Below are 16,301 nucleotides of genomic sequence, written 5' to 3' on the forward strand. Positions count from 1 at the left end.
AGGAAAATCATAAAAAAAATATTTATTATTCTAAGTAAATTTTCCAAATGTATATAAGCTATATAGAACAGAACTTTAATTCAGAACTAAAGTTTAGCATTAATTATCAAAATGATTCAAGGCTTATTTAAGTCCTTGCTTAGCACAACTTTCTTCAATATATACTTAATAAACAAATCAAAATTGCATTACAAATTTAAAATTGATAAAATAATACTTTAAAAAATAATTTATTTAACTTATTATATTAATGATTAAATTTATTTAACTTATTATATTAATGATTAAATAACTCCAAAAACTTCGATTTTCAAGTATAGTTTTCCACTGTAATTGATCAGTCAAATCTTTAAGATCAAAGTCCAACAATAATCATTTTCAGAAGGAAGTCCACTTACATTGAAATATCAACAAAAACTGAATGTACAATGAAGAGTTCCGTGAAACCATCATCGTCATCATATACTGATATAAACTGTAATATCATGGTTTCTATGTAATTAGCAAAACTGAAAAATGAAATTAAAACTATGTGGACATTTTATACTTAGCTTATCAGAGTAAAGAAAACAGCAAACTGAAGACATTATACACCATTCTCTTCTGCTTTCATTGGAACAAGTTTTTGTATGATGCTTTTTAGTGCGGGAGCACTAACTGTGCATTTCTGATCTTCGAAACATGACCTACCTTCTTCGGCTGCCTTGCATAATTGAGGATCCAACGGCACTTTGCCAAGAAAAGGGACTCCCATTTCCTGACACATCTTCATGGCGCCACCACCGCTACAGTCAAAAACCTCACTGTATCCGACCAAATTCAGTAACTCTGGCGCGTTCTCTCTCATATATTGCAAAGCCCACTGTGTGACGTCTTGATGTTCACCTGTCTCTGACGGTTTCAGGAATTTAATATCTCCCACAGGTTGGGACAGGCCACTCATGTTCTCGACCACCCCAAGGACTTGTATACCAAGTTTTTTGCAGAAACTAATTTCTTTGCGTACATCGATTAGAGAGACTTGTTGCGGAGTCGTGACGATTATTGCACCATCAATGCTAGTCTCCTGTAGGTATTGAACTATAGAAATGTGTTCGTCTGAGGTGCCAGGTGGAGCATCAACAACAAGAAAATCGAGTTCTCCCCAATAAACATCTTTTACAAACTGCTTGATGAGACTATTCTTACGTGGGCCTCTCCAAATGACTGCGTCATCCTGGTTAGGAAGCATAAAACCAATAGACATGACGCCGAGATTTGATTCGACGTAAACAGGAGACCATCCAAGATTGCTCTGATGGATATCTTGCCCTTCTAGGCCAAGCATTTTTGGGATACTCGGTCCACAAATATCTATGTCTAGTAGACCAACTTGGTAATCCATGGCTGCTAAAGCAAATGAGAGTTGAGCAGAAAAAGTGCTCTTGCCAACCCCTCCCTTCCCTGATAATACCAGTATTTTGTGCTTTACGGTTGCCATTCTCTCAGCAATTGGAAGCAAGTCTGCAAAAGGAAAGAAAAACAATCATCAGAAGTAATGGTACGAAGAAATTTGGATATATCAGGTTACAGAGTGGCTTAGTGAGTACAAAATAAAAGATAGCAAGGCAATACAAGACTCGCATAACTGTGATTAAGTCACTCAATCCAGCAGCAGAATATAACAAAGGAAAATTCTTTTTCTAATTATCCTTGTCGTACTGACACGTAACACATTGCGAATTTGCAATTATAGAATATCTGTGGGTCTTGAACTCTGGATATAATGAAATCAGGATTCAGGATAGTTGGAAAATTTGTACGCTTTGACAATCTAGAATAAGAGGCGTGCTAGCAAGGTGTTTATCCAGTATAGCTAAGTGCTAACCGGAGGGGGAAAAGCCTGACTCCGCCAAGCAATGAGGCTAATCGAATGGTGCAAGTGGACGTGACTATCTTTGTAAAGTGGACCGATGGGTCTGCACGAGAGCACAAAATAAGATATGTGAAAGCCAAGATATCATCATTCTCTAGAAATCCAGTCAAAAGACTTGAGAGATATCCTTAAATATATAAGCTCAAGTTTCAATGAGTTTCAATCTAAATCTTAAAAAAAATCCTCAAATGCCAGGATGGTTTATGCTCTCTGACTTAGCATGTCGTCAAGCGTCCGTAATGTTGCCCTATATAGTCAACTTAAACACTTATGTACAATCCCCACCAAATAGCTACACTATTTTTATAACACAAAATCTTGTGAGAGACAGTCTCTTTGAGAGATCATATCTAATTGGGCTTGCCAAAAAGAAAAATATAGAGTAAGTTTCTCGGTAGGCATTAAGGGTATTATAAATAGGCATTTAGAATATTGTAAGTATTTAAGTACTTACTCGGTAACAATAAGTATATTATAAATAGGCATTAAATATATTATAAGTAGGCATTAAGAATATGATAAGTAAGCTAGTAGGCAAAGTTTTTCGATAGACATTAAAATATTGTAATAAGTAGGCATTTTAAGTACCTTTTCGGTGGGCATTAAGTACATAGTAAGTAGGCATTAAGATAATGAAAGTAGGCATTAAGGATACAGTAAGTGGACATTAAGGTTTAATAGACTGGGCCTAAAAGACGTCTCTCAGGAGAACGGCTGTTTTTATAAACGCAGATAGAACATAACATTGTATTGCATGAAAGTACAGTAGTAACAGTAGCTTCAGCCAGGAGACTTGAGCAAATTCAAATCCTACAATTGATTACCTATCGAGAATTTGACAGCATAATTTTACCTGGATCAGGTCCTTTTGGAGCAGTTGCGCAAACTTGTTGATTTGGGCAACCTTCACACGCGTCTGATTTTCCTGCTGCTTCAGATTGAGGCCCTGGGCAGTCTGACATCCATCCAGAAAGCCATTTAAATTGTTAATAAATATAATAGACAAAGAAACATCCTTAGAAATCATCGCAACTTCCAAATATAAAACAAAAGAATAATTTACACGATGGTTTGGTTAGGTTTCATGTAGTAGATGGCTTCATTAATGTTAAATAAGCAAAAAGAGTTTGGCAAACAAAACTTCTGAAGAATGAGTGAGCTTTCAAAAACCAACGTTGAAAATGAAGTTATACAGAAATAACTTTTAAAAAAATTAATAAAAAATGAAACGGATTAATAGAAAATAACTGAGTAGTCAATAAAGATAAACAACAGAGAATTTTTGAGTTCATGTACAAGTTCAATTATAAACTACACTTTTAAACATGCAAATTTAGGTTCATTTATTAAATCGTTAGAAAAAGAAGTAGCTCTAATCAAGCTTGAGCTGTTTACCAAATAGCCTTTAGCCAAAACTTCGAAAAAAAAAACTACAGAATTTTTTTGGCTTCTACATTTTTACTAAAACAGCATACTAGCGAAATTCAATTTCAACAGCTCCTTAAAAATGCTAAGTGACTTCAAGCATCGTTATGACCAGCTAGATGTCTAGTGTTAACAATCAACGCCAACAGCAAGAGCTCAAGCCAAACAAAGACAATATTTGTACATCGTATCGGTAAAGAGGAAAAAGAAGGAAATTACGTTCATTTGCATTCTCTGGAATTTCACCATGGCCACTGTTCTCCATTTAGTAATAGCCTGAGATACTTCTGTAATAGTACAGTTGCACCAAATCAGTTTAGCACAAAGACAGTATGATAAAAAATAAAAAAATAAAAAAAAATTAAAAAAACCTGCAAGTATGCAATCAAAAGATACTAACACAAAGAAAATTGGAAATAATCAACGCTTCAAGTAATATAAGATACTCATACTAGCACAAAGGAAATTGGAAACAATCAACGCTTTAAGTAATATCCTATCAAACTGTTTCAGACAAATTCAAAAAAAAATGTGAACAAAATGATTGCACATGGTGGGAGAGGACGGATAGATAAAATCATAAAACCAAACAACTTCAAGTACGCTACAGCTATATAGAGAAATTGTCCCAACTATGGCTCAATTCTAATTAATGTTACAGAACAACAACTGAGGCAAGCTAACTCACTGTAGGTGTCGCGAACAATAACTCACACATATAAGTAACAGGTGAAGATTATAGCACCACAGATTTGGTAAACCAATACGTAAAACTATATAGGAAAAATTGAAAATAAAAAGCATGCAGAAAATCCATTACGTGGTGTATACACAATCCTGAAACTCAAGAACTTTAAGCAAAAGTAAATCCTAAACTTGAACAAGGGCGTAACAAATGTTAACCTTTAAATCTTATCTGTCAATTTCAAAAAAACTTAAATGATATTACTCATAAAATCTGAATAAATACATGTAACTATCAATGTTGTAATACTCATTCTCATAGTCTAAACATCATCATTATAAGTCAATAGCACAAAAAATACACACACATGCAAATATTAATCTTGTATAAATAATCAATGAACAAACAAACACAGTTAATGCTGTCTAAGTACCCTGCTTCGGTACTCCTAGATAATTAAATTTCTTACTTACCTACAATAGCACAAACCTCAAAGGTTTAAACACAAAAATAAACATAAAAAAAATAAAAAAATAAAATCTTTCCAATTTAAGTTTATCTTCTTTTCTTTTTTATATTCTTCAAAGACCCATTTCAATTCACTTTATCAATGCATGAAAGAAAGATGGAAAATACTCAAAATAGAAACTTTCAGATAATAGATTCAAAATCGTCACGTTCAATTTTTTATATTAATATTCAAATGTCCTCTACCACCAAGGATATAAAATATAAATAGCATTCAGATTGACATACTGTTGTTCACCTTAAGAAATTAACTTAATGGATGATGAAAGTGTTTGAACAATACTGATGAATTCACAAGACCTACAACTAACAAAATTAGAAATCACTCATTACTCAAATGAACAAATCTTCGTAATTTATTTACTATCAATCCACAATATCACAACTTGTGATTCACAAGCATAATCAAAACTCCAACAGATTTACCTAATAACAGCTGAATTCTAGGCACACCTCAAAGACCCCCCCCCCCAAGGGTAACCTAATGAGCACGCCCACTAGCTTCAAATACGACCTAGAATAGCCGTTACCAGTCATATCAAGGCCGAAATTGGTGGTTTAGCAAGCGAACCCCAATCTGCACGATCGCAATTGTGGGTCATTCGGCAACCTGGATCACTCGGATACGCAATCTCAGGTGCGGATCAACGTTCAAACTCCCTAGGGGCACCATCATATGATGAGATTTTAAGGAAATTTCGGCAAAATTTCATTTGTAAAATGAACAACCAAATTTTTTTCTCTCCTCCAAATATCATGTACAAGCACAATAATTTCAAGCTACCACCAAACTAGTATAAAAGCAGTCAATTAATCTCATCTTCACCTCAAATGGTCGCAACTCAAAAGACTAATAAAAATTCAACAGCTTATAATAAAACAAAGTCCAACAAAGAGAAATAAAAGAAACCAAATTGTAATTTGAAATAAGAAAAAAAAAACCCTAACTTATGGGGATTTCAAAAATCAAAATAATACCTGCAATTGAATTGAAAGTGGGTTGGTCTAGTGGTGTCACAATGGCCGTCGTTAGGCTTGGTGGCTTGACTTCACGGGTGCAGGCGGCAGCAGCTGTAGTGGCCTTCAGACCTTGCGATTTGCTAATTGTGAACAGCCAACAGCGTCAAAGACTCACAGAGAACTCAGTGAGGGTTCGCAACGGCGAGGATTTCGGTGTGGGGCGGGTGGTGACGTGGTGTGGGTCGTCCGCCGTCCGGTCTTGGGCGGGGTGAGTAACTGGGTTTTAGGGTTTGGTTATGAAATCTAAAGCAATAGAAATAGAATTCTTATAAATGAGCCTTTACAAAAACAGCTGGTCTTTGGACGAGACCGTCATTTTGGGTGCTGTATCAACCTCAAATACTTTCTTTCTTTCTTTTTTTTTTTTTTAATTTTAAAAATATCAAATATTAATCGTAAAGATATCAATTTCAACTTAAAATAAAAATTTTAATTTTGATCTATTTGTGATCAATTTGACGTTAAATTGATCAGTATCTACCTAAATATGGTTCTGTTTCACAATTTGAAAACGAAGTTAATAAAATGGTATTATTTTATCATTCTATGGATGAATTTTTAAACAACAAATGAATGGTCAATAATAGTGTTAAAATATTGTACAATACAAGTACTTTTATTCAATGCAACATGATGGTTCTAATGGATATGAGTACTTGTACTCTTTAATCGTCGATCAATAATAGTGATATTACTATTTCCTCAACACATTTATATATATTTGTAAATAGTTCAAATTGAATATGTTAATAGTTAAATTATGATCTAACTCAATTTTGAACGTATAAGCTTCAATTATCGTTTTCAAAATAAGTATTTCAAAGTCTATAAAGATATTGTATAGGCTTTAGTTCAAATTGAATATATTAATAATTAAATTATGACATATATTTGACAATGATGTTTTATAATCTAACTCAATTTTGAACTTTTAATCATCAATTATCGTTTTAAAATAAAATTGTATAGATATATTGTATAGCATTTAGTTCAAATTTAATATGTTAATAGTTTTAACACTATCATTAATAGTTTTATTGACCATTTATTTTTGTTGTTTGAAATCCATCTTAGAAGTGATAGAATAATATCATTTTATATAACTTTGTTCTAAAAATTGTGAAACAAAACCATATTTAGGTAGAAATTAATCGGTTTAACATCAAATTGATCACTTATAGGTTCAAATTGAAATTTTTTACTTTGATTGATATTTTTAAGTATTACTTTACGTTGAAATTGATACCTTTAAGGTCAAAATTGATAAATGCCCAAAAAATGGTATCTATGAAAAATGTGTGATGTTGTTACATGCGTGAATTGGACCGGCCCACTCTTAGTCTTAATTTGAGACAATCTCAGTCAAGTTTTGGTGTTAAAAAAAATATCAATCTCATTTTTCTTTATTCCTCTTTCTTCCAGAGTCTAGAACTCTAGATCATTCAAACAAACAAGTTCATAAATTTTTCTTATTACTAACATGCGGTCTCCCAAATCACACTATTAAGTTTAATGTTATTGATGTGCGTGATTCGAATTTCATGAAAAAAATTAAAAAATAAAACGACTGCAAAAAATTAATCTTCAAAGGTATTAGTGTAAAGCTTTGTTAAACATAATTTTTCATAGAAAAGCAAGATAATAAGTTACTTGACAGCTAACAACAAGAAAAGAAGTTATAAAACTTGACATTCCAAAAACCTAAACAAGCAGTAAATGTTATTGGATTGTGGAACGCAAAAGCAGCCTAACAAATACACCATATCTGTTAAAAGGTCATCTTGCCTAAATTATATTGTTTAAGTCTTAGCTTGCCAGTTACTCTGATCAGTAACAGCAACTGAGCATTATAAAATAAAACTCAAAATAAAAAAGGCGATATCTTTAATTTTTTAATACTAAATTAAAAACTTGATAAAGAAAAATAATTTTTATGTAGTATATTTATTGGGACGTATTAAATTCAGATATTATTATTGATATTAGAAATGGTTGAATAATTGGTAGAGATGATTTTCAATGTTGATTTATTTTCCTTTATGTAGTCGACCACATTTGTTAGGATTAAGGCTTAGGTGTTCTTTTTTATTTGGGTTTTGTTCGAAATTTAAGTCTTTTTTAGTCTAAGTAAGCTCATAGTAAAGTTGAAACTATTAGGGTAAAATTTACCACTTTTTTGGGCAATTCTAATTTGACTTTGAGTGACTTTTGTGAGCAATAAATCTTTTGGATCCATTATATTGATTTATTTGGATTAAGGTGTAGAAATATTATGTAAATATTTTTGGTATCATTTGTTTATTTGCAGTATATTTTCATTACCTTAATTAGGATAGAGGATTAAGGTAATACTTTTGTTTCCTTAGTTAGTTGATGAATTTTTGTATAAATTAAACTATTGTAATGGCCATAATCAATACAGAAAACGTATTTAACCCTAAACCAAGCTTTTATTCCGCTGTTTTTATTTCTTCAGGCATTCAATGCTTTGTGGCAAAATGCAGCCTGATCAAAGGAGAAAGGTATTTGAATAAAAGCGTTGCCTCCTTACGTGAAATTAAACTCGCTCGGCTTCTTCGCCATCCTGATATTTTAGAAATCAAGCATATTTTGTTGCCTTCAAAAAGAGAATTTAAAGATATTTATGTTGTTTTTGAGTTGATGGAGTCTGATCTACATCAAGTTATCAAAGCCAATGATGATCTGACTCCAGAGCATTATCAATTCTTTCGATATCAGCTCTTTCGAGGCTTAAAATACATCCATATTGGTATGTATCAGTCATTGCTAGAGATGGTCGTGAGCCTAAGACATTGTTGGATCCGTTCCGGACCCACTCTTTTTTAAAGGTCTAGATTTTGTTTTTTGAGACCCATCAAATTCGAGTCAGATCTAAATCTAAAAAATAATTAAAGGGTTCGGGTTCGGGTCCTAGAATTTAGACCCGAATCTAAACCCAGACCGAAAATCTAGACCCAGACCCTAGACCTGCCCCTAAGACCAACACCCTATAAAATTAAATTTTTAAAATTAGATATCCTGAATTTTATGAGTGATTTATGAATTTGAGTATGTAAATGTAACCCACAACCCTCTTTAATTCATAATATATTACTCACAACTTCAGAGTCACTCCATGAATTTTTGCTAACCCTAAAATTCCTTTCACAAAGGCGTTGTAGCCCGCCATTGCCATTCCGTCTCTTCTTCTTCTTACTTTGTTCTTCCTCCTCAATTCTTCCTCAGTCCACCGTCCTCACTCTTGCCGCGAATCAATCTTCCTCACAGGCGTCAATAATAATAATAATAATACTAATAATAATAATAAAAATAACAATAATAATAATAATAATAATAATCATAACAATAATAACAAAAACAATAATAATAATCAAAATACTAATAACAAAAAAAAATTATTTTTGAGTTGTTGTTTGTTGTAATTGCACTAGAGAATTTTTGAAATTGTTGAGTGAAAAAAAATTAATTAAATAAACGAACTTTTAAAAAAATTCCAAAAGTAAGCGTCCAAACCCCGAAGCTGTGCTTTGGAGCTGTTCGCAGTTACTAACTGCGAACAGAGCTGTTCGCTGTTACTAACTGCGAACAGCTCCAAAGCACAGCTTCGGAGTTTGGACGCTTACTTTTGTAATTTTTTTAAAAGATCGTTTATTTAATTAATTTTTTTTTCACTCAACAATTTCAAAAATTCGCATATAGAAATATTGAAAAGAGTACAATCTTTTTAAACTATTGCAATTCTACGATGTTCAATAATTTGTCAGAGAAGGTCTCATTTTGAGATGTGCTCTATGCATGGTGTAACAACCCGACTTACCGCTGACTGGGTAAACAGGGTCGTTACGAGGATTATAACCCAAAAAACTAAAATCACACTTTCAAAACTCAAGCAAAGGGGTCACAAGCTCCTCAACGTGACTAACTCAGCTAAATCTCAAAACCAATATCTAACTAATACACAAGATAATCATACAATTCTCTACAAGTTCGATATAACCAGCACAGCCAAAACAAATATACATTTATCCAAAATTCCTAATACAAATCTATAATTCCTACGTGCTCAGCTTAATACACATCCTTAGAACGCTATCCAAACACTGCTAACCCATCGTTCCCGACCGGTTCCGATCTGTAAACAACTAAAAGATGGAAACAACAAGGAATCAGATTAAACTGAGTAAGAAGTAACAATCCAAAACAACAAAACACAGTAATTCAAATCATAGGTATAAAAGCAACATCAGTTCCCTAGATCTATGTGCGCACAGGGAGTCTAGTTGAGAGGAACCTCCATAGCTCTAAGGCTATGTCACTCTCGGGTGAAGTTAGTCAATATCTCAATGACAATTCGCTTCAAAAACAGGGAGTAGGGAACCATGTTCCTCAACTCCGTCAATGACCAGCTCGCAAGCCCGATCCATTGACCACATCATAATATCAGCAAAACAATGGTTTAAAAAAAACATCAGTTTCCTAGATCTATATGCGCACAGGGAGTCTAGTTGAGAGGAACCTCCATAGCTCTAAGGCTATGTCTCTCTCGGGTGAAGCTAGTCAATATCTCAATGACAATTCGCTTCAAAAACAGGGAGTAGGGAACCATGTTCCTCAACTCCGTCAATGACCAGCTCGCAAGCCCGATCCATTGACCATATCAATATCAACATAAACATTCACAACAATAATTGTCTCAACAATTTCCAAATCAAAGAGTTTTAATAAAAAGTTTATTTTCAAGAGAATAGTCTGATCAGACCCTTTAAGGGACCGCTACTACTCACCTACGATGTCTCGTTAAAGATTCGAATCCTGATCACAACTATCAACTAGAAGGGTTCTTTGATGATGTCGCCTTCTGAAGCATAACAATCACAATATCACAAAAAAAAAACGTCTGATGCTACTGTACTAAATATAAGTTATTACATCTCCTTCTACGACCAAAGTTTAACTATGACTCTCTTCTGGCGTTGTAACATCTCATGTCATAAGTTCGTTTTTACACATATTAAAGAATCTAAGCAAACCAATAATGTTCATCACTTAGTCCAATCATATACCACAAAGACTTTATGATCCAACAATCTAGGACTGTTTACACTCTACTAAAGGTTTCTCAACAACCATCATCCTCTTTATTAATTAAACACAATTTGTTAATTGATATTCATGATCAATAATCCACTAAAGAATCTAATGATCCTTTACGAATATCACCTTGTTTATTTACTAAAACAACCAATATTCCTCCCAAAATCAATGATTTCCAAAGAATCTCATACTTCAATTAGGGTCACTAATTATTCAATTCTTTCACCAATATCTAACATCTCTTCAACAAAACCATAATTTCCTTAATTCGTATTTTTTTTTATTAACCTTCAAGACTCGACAAACTTAACACAACATTCACTAATTTGCTACTAGATCTCGTTTGTTTAATCAAAAGGCTAAATCAGTTATAATTATGAAATCATGAATTGGTCCCTTTTGACAAATCTCTTTGCTCAGAAACAAAATGCAATGAATACAGAAACAATGATCTAAAACTCTTAGAACTACATAAGAAGTCTGATAGATAGAACTTACCAATCTTGATAGGCAACAAAATCAGAAAATTGAAAGTTGCGATTGTGGTTCGAAATTGCGAATATTGTTCAAGGCTGCGGCAAATTTCAGCGAATCCAGTGCTAGAATCAAGAAGAGAGACGCCGGTTAGGGTTGCGGAACCAACGTGAGAAGAGGTGCTCGTGGCTTCGGTGAAGGCGGGGTCTGCCGCCCGATTCTGACATAGGATGTATATTTTGCCCTAATTATCTTCAATCCAATTCTCAAGACTCTATGAAGTCCAATTGAGATTTATGAAATGCCCCTTTTCAGAAAATTGTTGGTTTGATTGGTAATTCTTCAATGGATAATGTTGATTTCATAAAGATAACTTGCTCACTGTTCTTGGTTAGTAATTTTTCAATGGAAACGTTGGTAGATTTCAGAAAAATGATTTGGGTTTCTAACATTCACAGTAACATGAAGAAGAAAGGGGAAGAAGTGGGTTTAAGTAATAATAGTCCACGTGGACATTAAATTGGGAAAAAAAATTATTGAGCATTATAATGGAAAAAAAAAATTGTAATGAAAGTGATTTTTACTAATTTTCTTTTAATATATATTTTTTTAATATATATATATATATATATTTTTTAAAATCAAACTAAAAGAAAGGGAAAGAGGAAAGAAATTAAATTGAGAATGTTTCATGTCATGTGTATTTAAGGTCATTCTCGCACTGATAATTCTATTAAACTTACTCGTCTTAAAATATTAATTTTTTTTCGAATGTTACATTCTACCCAACTTGAAATAAACTTCGTCCTCGAAGTTAAACTAAAGTCTCAAGCACACATATTCAAATACCCAACTATCTTTCATATCATAAGGATATGTTACCCAACTTAGAATGGAGATCATCCTTAAACTTAACTCACAAAGACTAAAGAGATGCAATAGCTATAAAGCGATAAACATAGAAATACTTGAGCAAACAACCAGGGATAATCGCGTCTCATGGCGTCTTCTGTCTCCCACATGGCTTCTTCGGTAACGTGTTTAGACCATAGCACCTTCACAAGCGTTACACTGCCCCGACATGTATCACGCGTCTTCCTATCTAGAATCTGAACGAGAATCTCCTCATACTGTAAGGTGTCATCCAAGATCAACTGTTCGAGCTGAAGAACGTGTGAGTCGTCTCTGATGTTTTGTCTCAGCTGGGATACGCGAAACACGTCATGCATTCGGTCAAAAGATGCTGGTAACGCAAGACGATAAACTTCCTCACCTAGGTTGATATCATGCACCACTTGCCAAACAAAACCTATCATTCTTCATCCACATCTCTAGACCATAATCCTTACAAGCTTTAACCCAAACATAAATTCTTATCATAACTGCTACGCACAACACTTCAACAATAACAGCTCAATTATTGACTATTTTCACATATACCCACTAAGATCATCTATGAGGTGTTCACAATTTTACCAACTAGTGTCTCAATCAAATAACCTATAATACCCAACATTTTAAACTTTGAATGCCATATTTACAACATATAAACCATATTATTTTGATAACTTAAGTCTATGACTCAAGATCCTTTATAATAACTTTTGTTGAAAACCTACTTCTATTCTTGCTGTAACAACCTTCTTGTACTTAACAAAACCTCAAGTTTACCAGTGATCTTCCATCCTTAAATTATATTTGCACTTCTAACCAACAAAAGAAACTTGGTACATTCTTAATGATAATCACACAATTTTCTAATAAATCTACTAAATTTATAGGCTCCACTACTCAAACAATTTACAACGTACGACAAGATCCATTAACACTAAAAGTTCATCGCTTACGTCAAAATATAAACACTATATGCAGCTCAATCACTAGGATTGAAAATCAATATCAATTGCTCTTAACTTAAGCTTTTCCATCAATGATGTGCAGTACTTTGTCTTTACTAATTCTCCTACTATGTCACAATCGTTTCCAAAGTTCAACTTACTTACAACAAAACACTAACGATACATACTTCACAACCCGATGACCTTGCTTTCGTGCACTAAACTATAATCATAATCATGGATCAACAAATAAAGACTGATAGAAAAAGGCTAGCAACAAGGTGACACGATATGCAATCTTAGGACATACTATTCTAGCTACTAAAACGATAATCGACAAAGAACTATGATAAGCAACAAGACATTAGCATCATCAGAAAACAAATTCAAACGTTGCATCGTCGAACTGAATCTTCTTGTCGTCACGATCAATCGTTAAGAGCGTTTTCCCGTTTTACCCCGTAATCCTCACACCTCACATCTACATTTCAAAGAAAACATGACTAACTCAAACACCTAGGTTAATACCACAATCATATTCATTTTTGTTCCTATCTATTATCTCAAACATCTAAATCCTCAAATCACGTTTTTCTGTACTCCCAAGATTGTATACCCGTTAGATGAACTAACCCTAAGGATTAGCCACGGTCGCGGGTTGGCTCTGATACCAACTGTAACAACCCGACTTACCGCTGACTGGGTAAACAGGGTCGTTACGAGGATTATAACCCAAAAAACTAAAATCACACTTTTAAAACTCAAGCAAAGGGGTCACAAGCTCCTCAACGTGACTAACTCAGCTAAATCTCAAAACCAATATCTAACTAATACACAAGATAATCATACAATTCTCTACAAGTTCGATATAACCAGCACAGCCAAAACAAATATACATTTATCCAAAATTCCTAATACAAATCTATAATTCCTACGTGCTCAGCTTAATACACATCCTTAGAACGCTATCCAAACACTGCTAACCCATCGTTCCCGACTGGTTCCGATCTGTAAACAACTAAAAGATGGAAACAACAAGGAATCAGATTAAACTGAGTAAGAAGTAACAATCCAAAACAACAAAACACAGTAATTCAAATCATAGGTATAAAAGCAACATCAGTTCCCTAGATCTATGTGCGCACAGGGAGTCTAGTTGAGAGGAACCTCCATAGCTCTAAGGCTATGTCACTCTCGGGTGAAGTTAGTCAATATCTCAATGACAATTCGCTTCAAAAACAGGGAGTAGGGAACCATGTTCCTCAACTCCGTCAATGACCAGCTCGCAAGCCCGATCCATTGACCACATCATAATATCAGCAAAACAATGGTTTAAAAACAACATCAGTTTCCTAGATCTATATGCGCACAGGGAGTCTAGTTGAGAGGAACCTCCATAGCTCTAAGGCTATGTCTCTCTCGGGTGAAGCTAGTCAATATCTCAATGACAATTCGCTTCAAAAACAGGGAGTAGGGAACCATGTTCCTCAACTCCGTCAATGACCAGCTCGCAAGCCCGATCCATTGACCATATCAATATCAACATAAACATTCACAACAATAATTGTCTCAACAATTTCCAAATCAAAGAGTTTTAATAAAAAGTTTATTTTCAAGAGAATAGTCTGATCAGACCCTTTAAGGGACCGCTACTACTCACCTACGATGTCTCGTTAAAGATTCGAATCCTGATCACAACTATCAACTAGAAGGGTTCTTTGATGATGTCGCCTTCTGAAGCATAACAATCACAATATCACAAAAAAAAAACGTCTGATGCTACTGTACTAAATATAAGTTATTACATCTCCTTCTACGACCAAAGTTTAACTATGACTCTATTCTGGCGTTGTAACATCTCATGTCATAAGTTCGTTTTTACACATATTAAAGAATCTAAGCAAACCAATAATGTTCATCACTTAGTCCAATCATATACCACAAAGACTTTATGATCCAACAATCTAGGACTGTTTACACTCTACTAAAGGTTTCTCAACAACCATCATCCTCTTTATTAATTAAACACAATTTGTTAATTGATATTCATGATCAATAATCCACTAAAGAATCTAATGATCCTTTACGAATATCACCTTGTTTATTTACTAAAACAACCAATATTCCTCCCAAAATCAATGATTTCCAAAGAATCTCATACTTCAATTAGGGTCACTAATTATTCAATTCTTTCACCAATATCTAACATCTCTTCAACAAAACCATAATTTCCTTAATTCGTATTTTTTTTTATTAACCTTCAAGACTCGACAAACTTAACACAACATTCACTAATTTGCTACTAGATCTCGTTTGTTTAATCAAAAGGCTAAATCAGTTATAATTATGAAATCATGAATTGGTCCCTTTTGACAAATCTCTTTGCTCAGAAACGAAATGCAATGAATACAGAAACAATGATCTAAAACTCTTAGAACTACATAAGAAGTCTGATAGATAGAACTTACCAATCTTGATAGGCAACAAAATCAGAAAATTGAAAGTTGCGATTGTGGTTCGAAATTGCGAATATTGTTCAAGGCTGCGGCAAATTTCAGCGAATCCAGTGCTAGAATCAAGAAGAGAGACGCCGGTTAGGGTTGCGGAACCAACGTGAGAAGTGGTGCTCGTGGCTTCGGTGAAGGCGGGGTCTGCCGCCCGATTCTAACATAGGATGTATATTTTGCCCTAATTATCTTCAATCCAATTCTCAAGACTCTATGAAGCCCAATTGAGATTTATGAAATGCCCCTTTTCAGAAAAATGTTGGTTTGATTGGTAATTCTTCAATGGATAATGTTGATTTCATAAAGATAACTTGCTCACTGTTCTTGGTTAGTAATTTTTCAATGGAAACGTTGGTAGATTTCAGAAAAATGATTTGGGTTTCTAACATTCACAGTAACATGAAGAAGTGGGTTTAAGTAATAATAGTCCACGTGGACATTAAATTGGGAAAAAAAATTATTGAGCATTATAATGGAAAAAAAAAAAATTGTAATGAAAGTGATTTTTACTAATTTTCTTTTAATATTTTTTTTTAATATATATATATATATATATATATTTTTAAAATCAAACTAAAAGAAAGGGAAAGAGGAAAGAAATTAAATTGAGAATGTTTCTGTGTATTTAAGGTCATTCTCGCACTGATAATTCTATTAAACTTACTCGTCTTAAAATATTAATTTATTTTCGAATGTTACACATGGGTTGTTGAATACATACATGCTTTTGTATAAGATTGTTTCAACAATTCGAATATGTCAAAATACTAACTTTTATACTCCCTCCTATTTAG

The 16,301-nt window shown here is 33.6% G+C and overlaps 1 protein-coding gene and 1 long non-coding RNA gene across 3 annotated transcripts; both read right to left on the minus strand.

Moving 5' to 3' along the window:
* Positions 1 to 304: 304 nt before the first annotated feature.
* LOC130799506 (cytosolic Fe-S cluster assembly factor NBP35) lies at positions 305 to 5,889 on the minus strand. Its single transcript, XM_057662627.1, has 4 exons — positions 5,532 to 5,889; positions 3,560 to 3,627; positions 2,769 to 2,870; positions 305 to 1,503 (listed from the first exon to the last, which is right to left on the minus strand). Exons 2-4 carry the CDS (start codon positions 3,603 to 3,605, stop codon positions 587 to 589), a joined length of 1,065 nt encoding a protein of 354 aa, XP_057518610.1. The 5' UTR covers positions 3,606 to 3,627; positions 5,532 to 5,889; the 3' UTR covers positions 305 to 586.
* A 3,590-nt stretch (positions 5,890 to 9,479) lies between these two features.
* Positions 9,480 to 15,877, minus strand: LOC130799515 (uncharacterized). Of its 2 annotated transcripts, XR_009039281.1 has the most exons (4): positions 15,469 to 15,877; positions 14,661 to 14,734; positions 11,187 to 14,018; positions 9,480 to 9,736 (listed from the first exon to the last, which is right to left on the minus strand). It is a non-coding gene; the product is annotated as an uncharacterized LOC130799515 (long non-coding RNA). The 2 variants fall into 2 exon arrangements; XR_009039280.1 differs by lacking the exon at positions 14,661 to 14,734.
* Positions 15,878 to 16,301: the final 424 nt, after the last annotated feature.

This window comes from Amaranthus tricolor, chromosome 1 (genome assembly GCF_026212465.1).
Source record: "Amaranthus tricolor cultivar Red isolate AtriRed21 chromosome 1, ASM2621246v1, whole genome shotgun sequence".
NCBI lineage: Eukaryota > Viridiplantae > Streptophyta > Magnoliopsida > Caryophyllales > Amaranthaceae > Amaranthus > Amaranthus tricolor.

Excerpts from the sequence above, each read along its gene's own strand:
- LOC130799506 (XM_057662627.1), bottom strand. The coding sequence starts at position 3,605 with ATGGAGAACAGTGGCCATGGTGAAATTCCAGAGAATGCAAATGAAC. Across the intron at positions 2,871-3,559 it reads TCCAGAGAATGCAAATGAAC|ACTGCCCAGGGCCTCAATCT; the intron begins GTAATTTCCTTC and ends GATGGATGTCAG. Across the intron at positions 1,504-2,768 it reads TCCAAAAGGACCTGATCCAG|ACTTGCTTCCAATTGCTGAG; the intron begins GTAAAATTATGC and ends TTCCTTTTGCAG.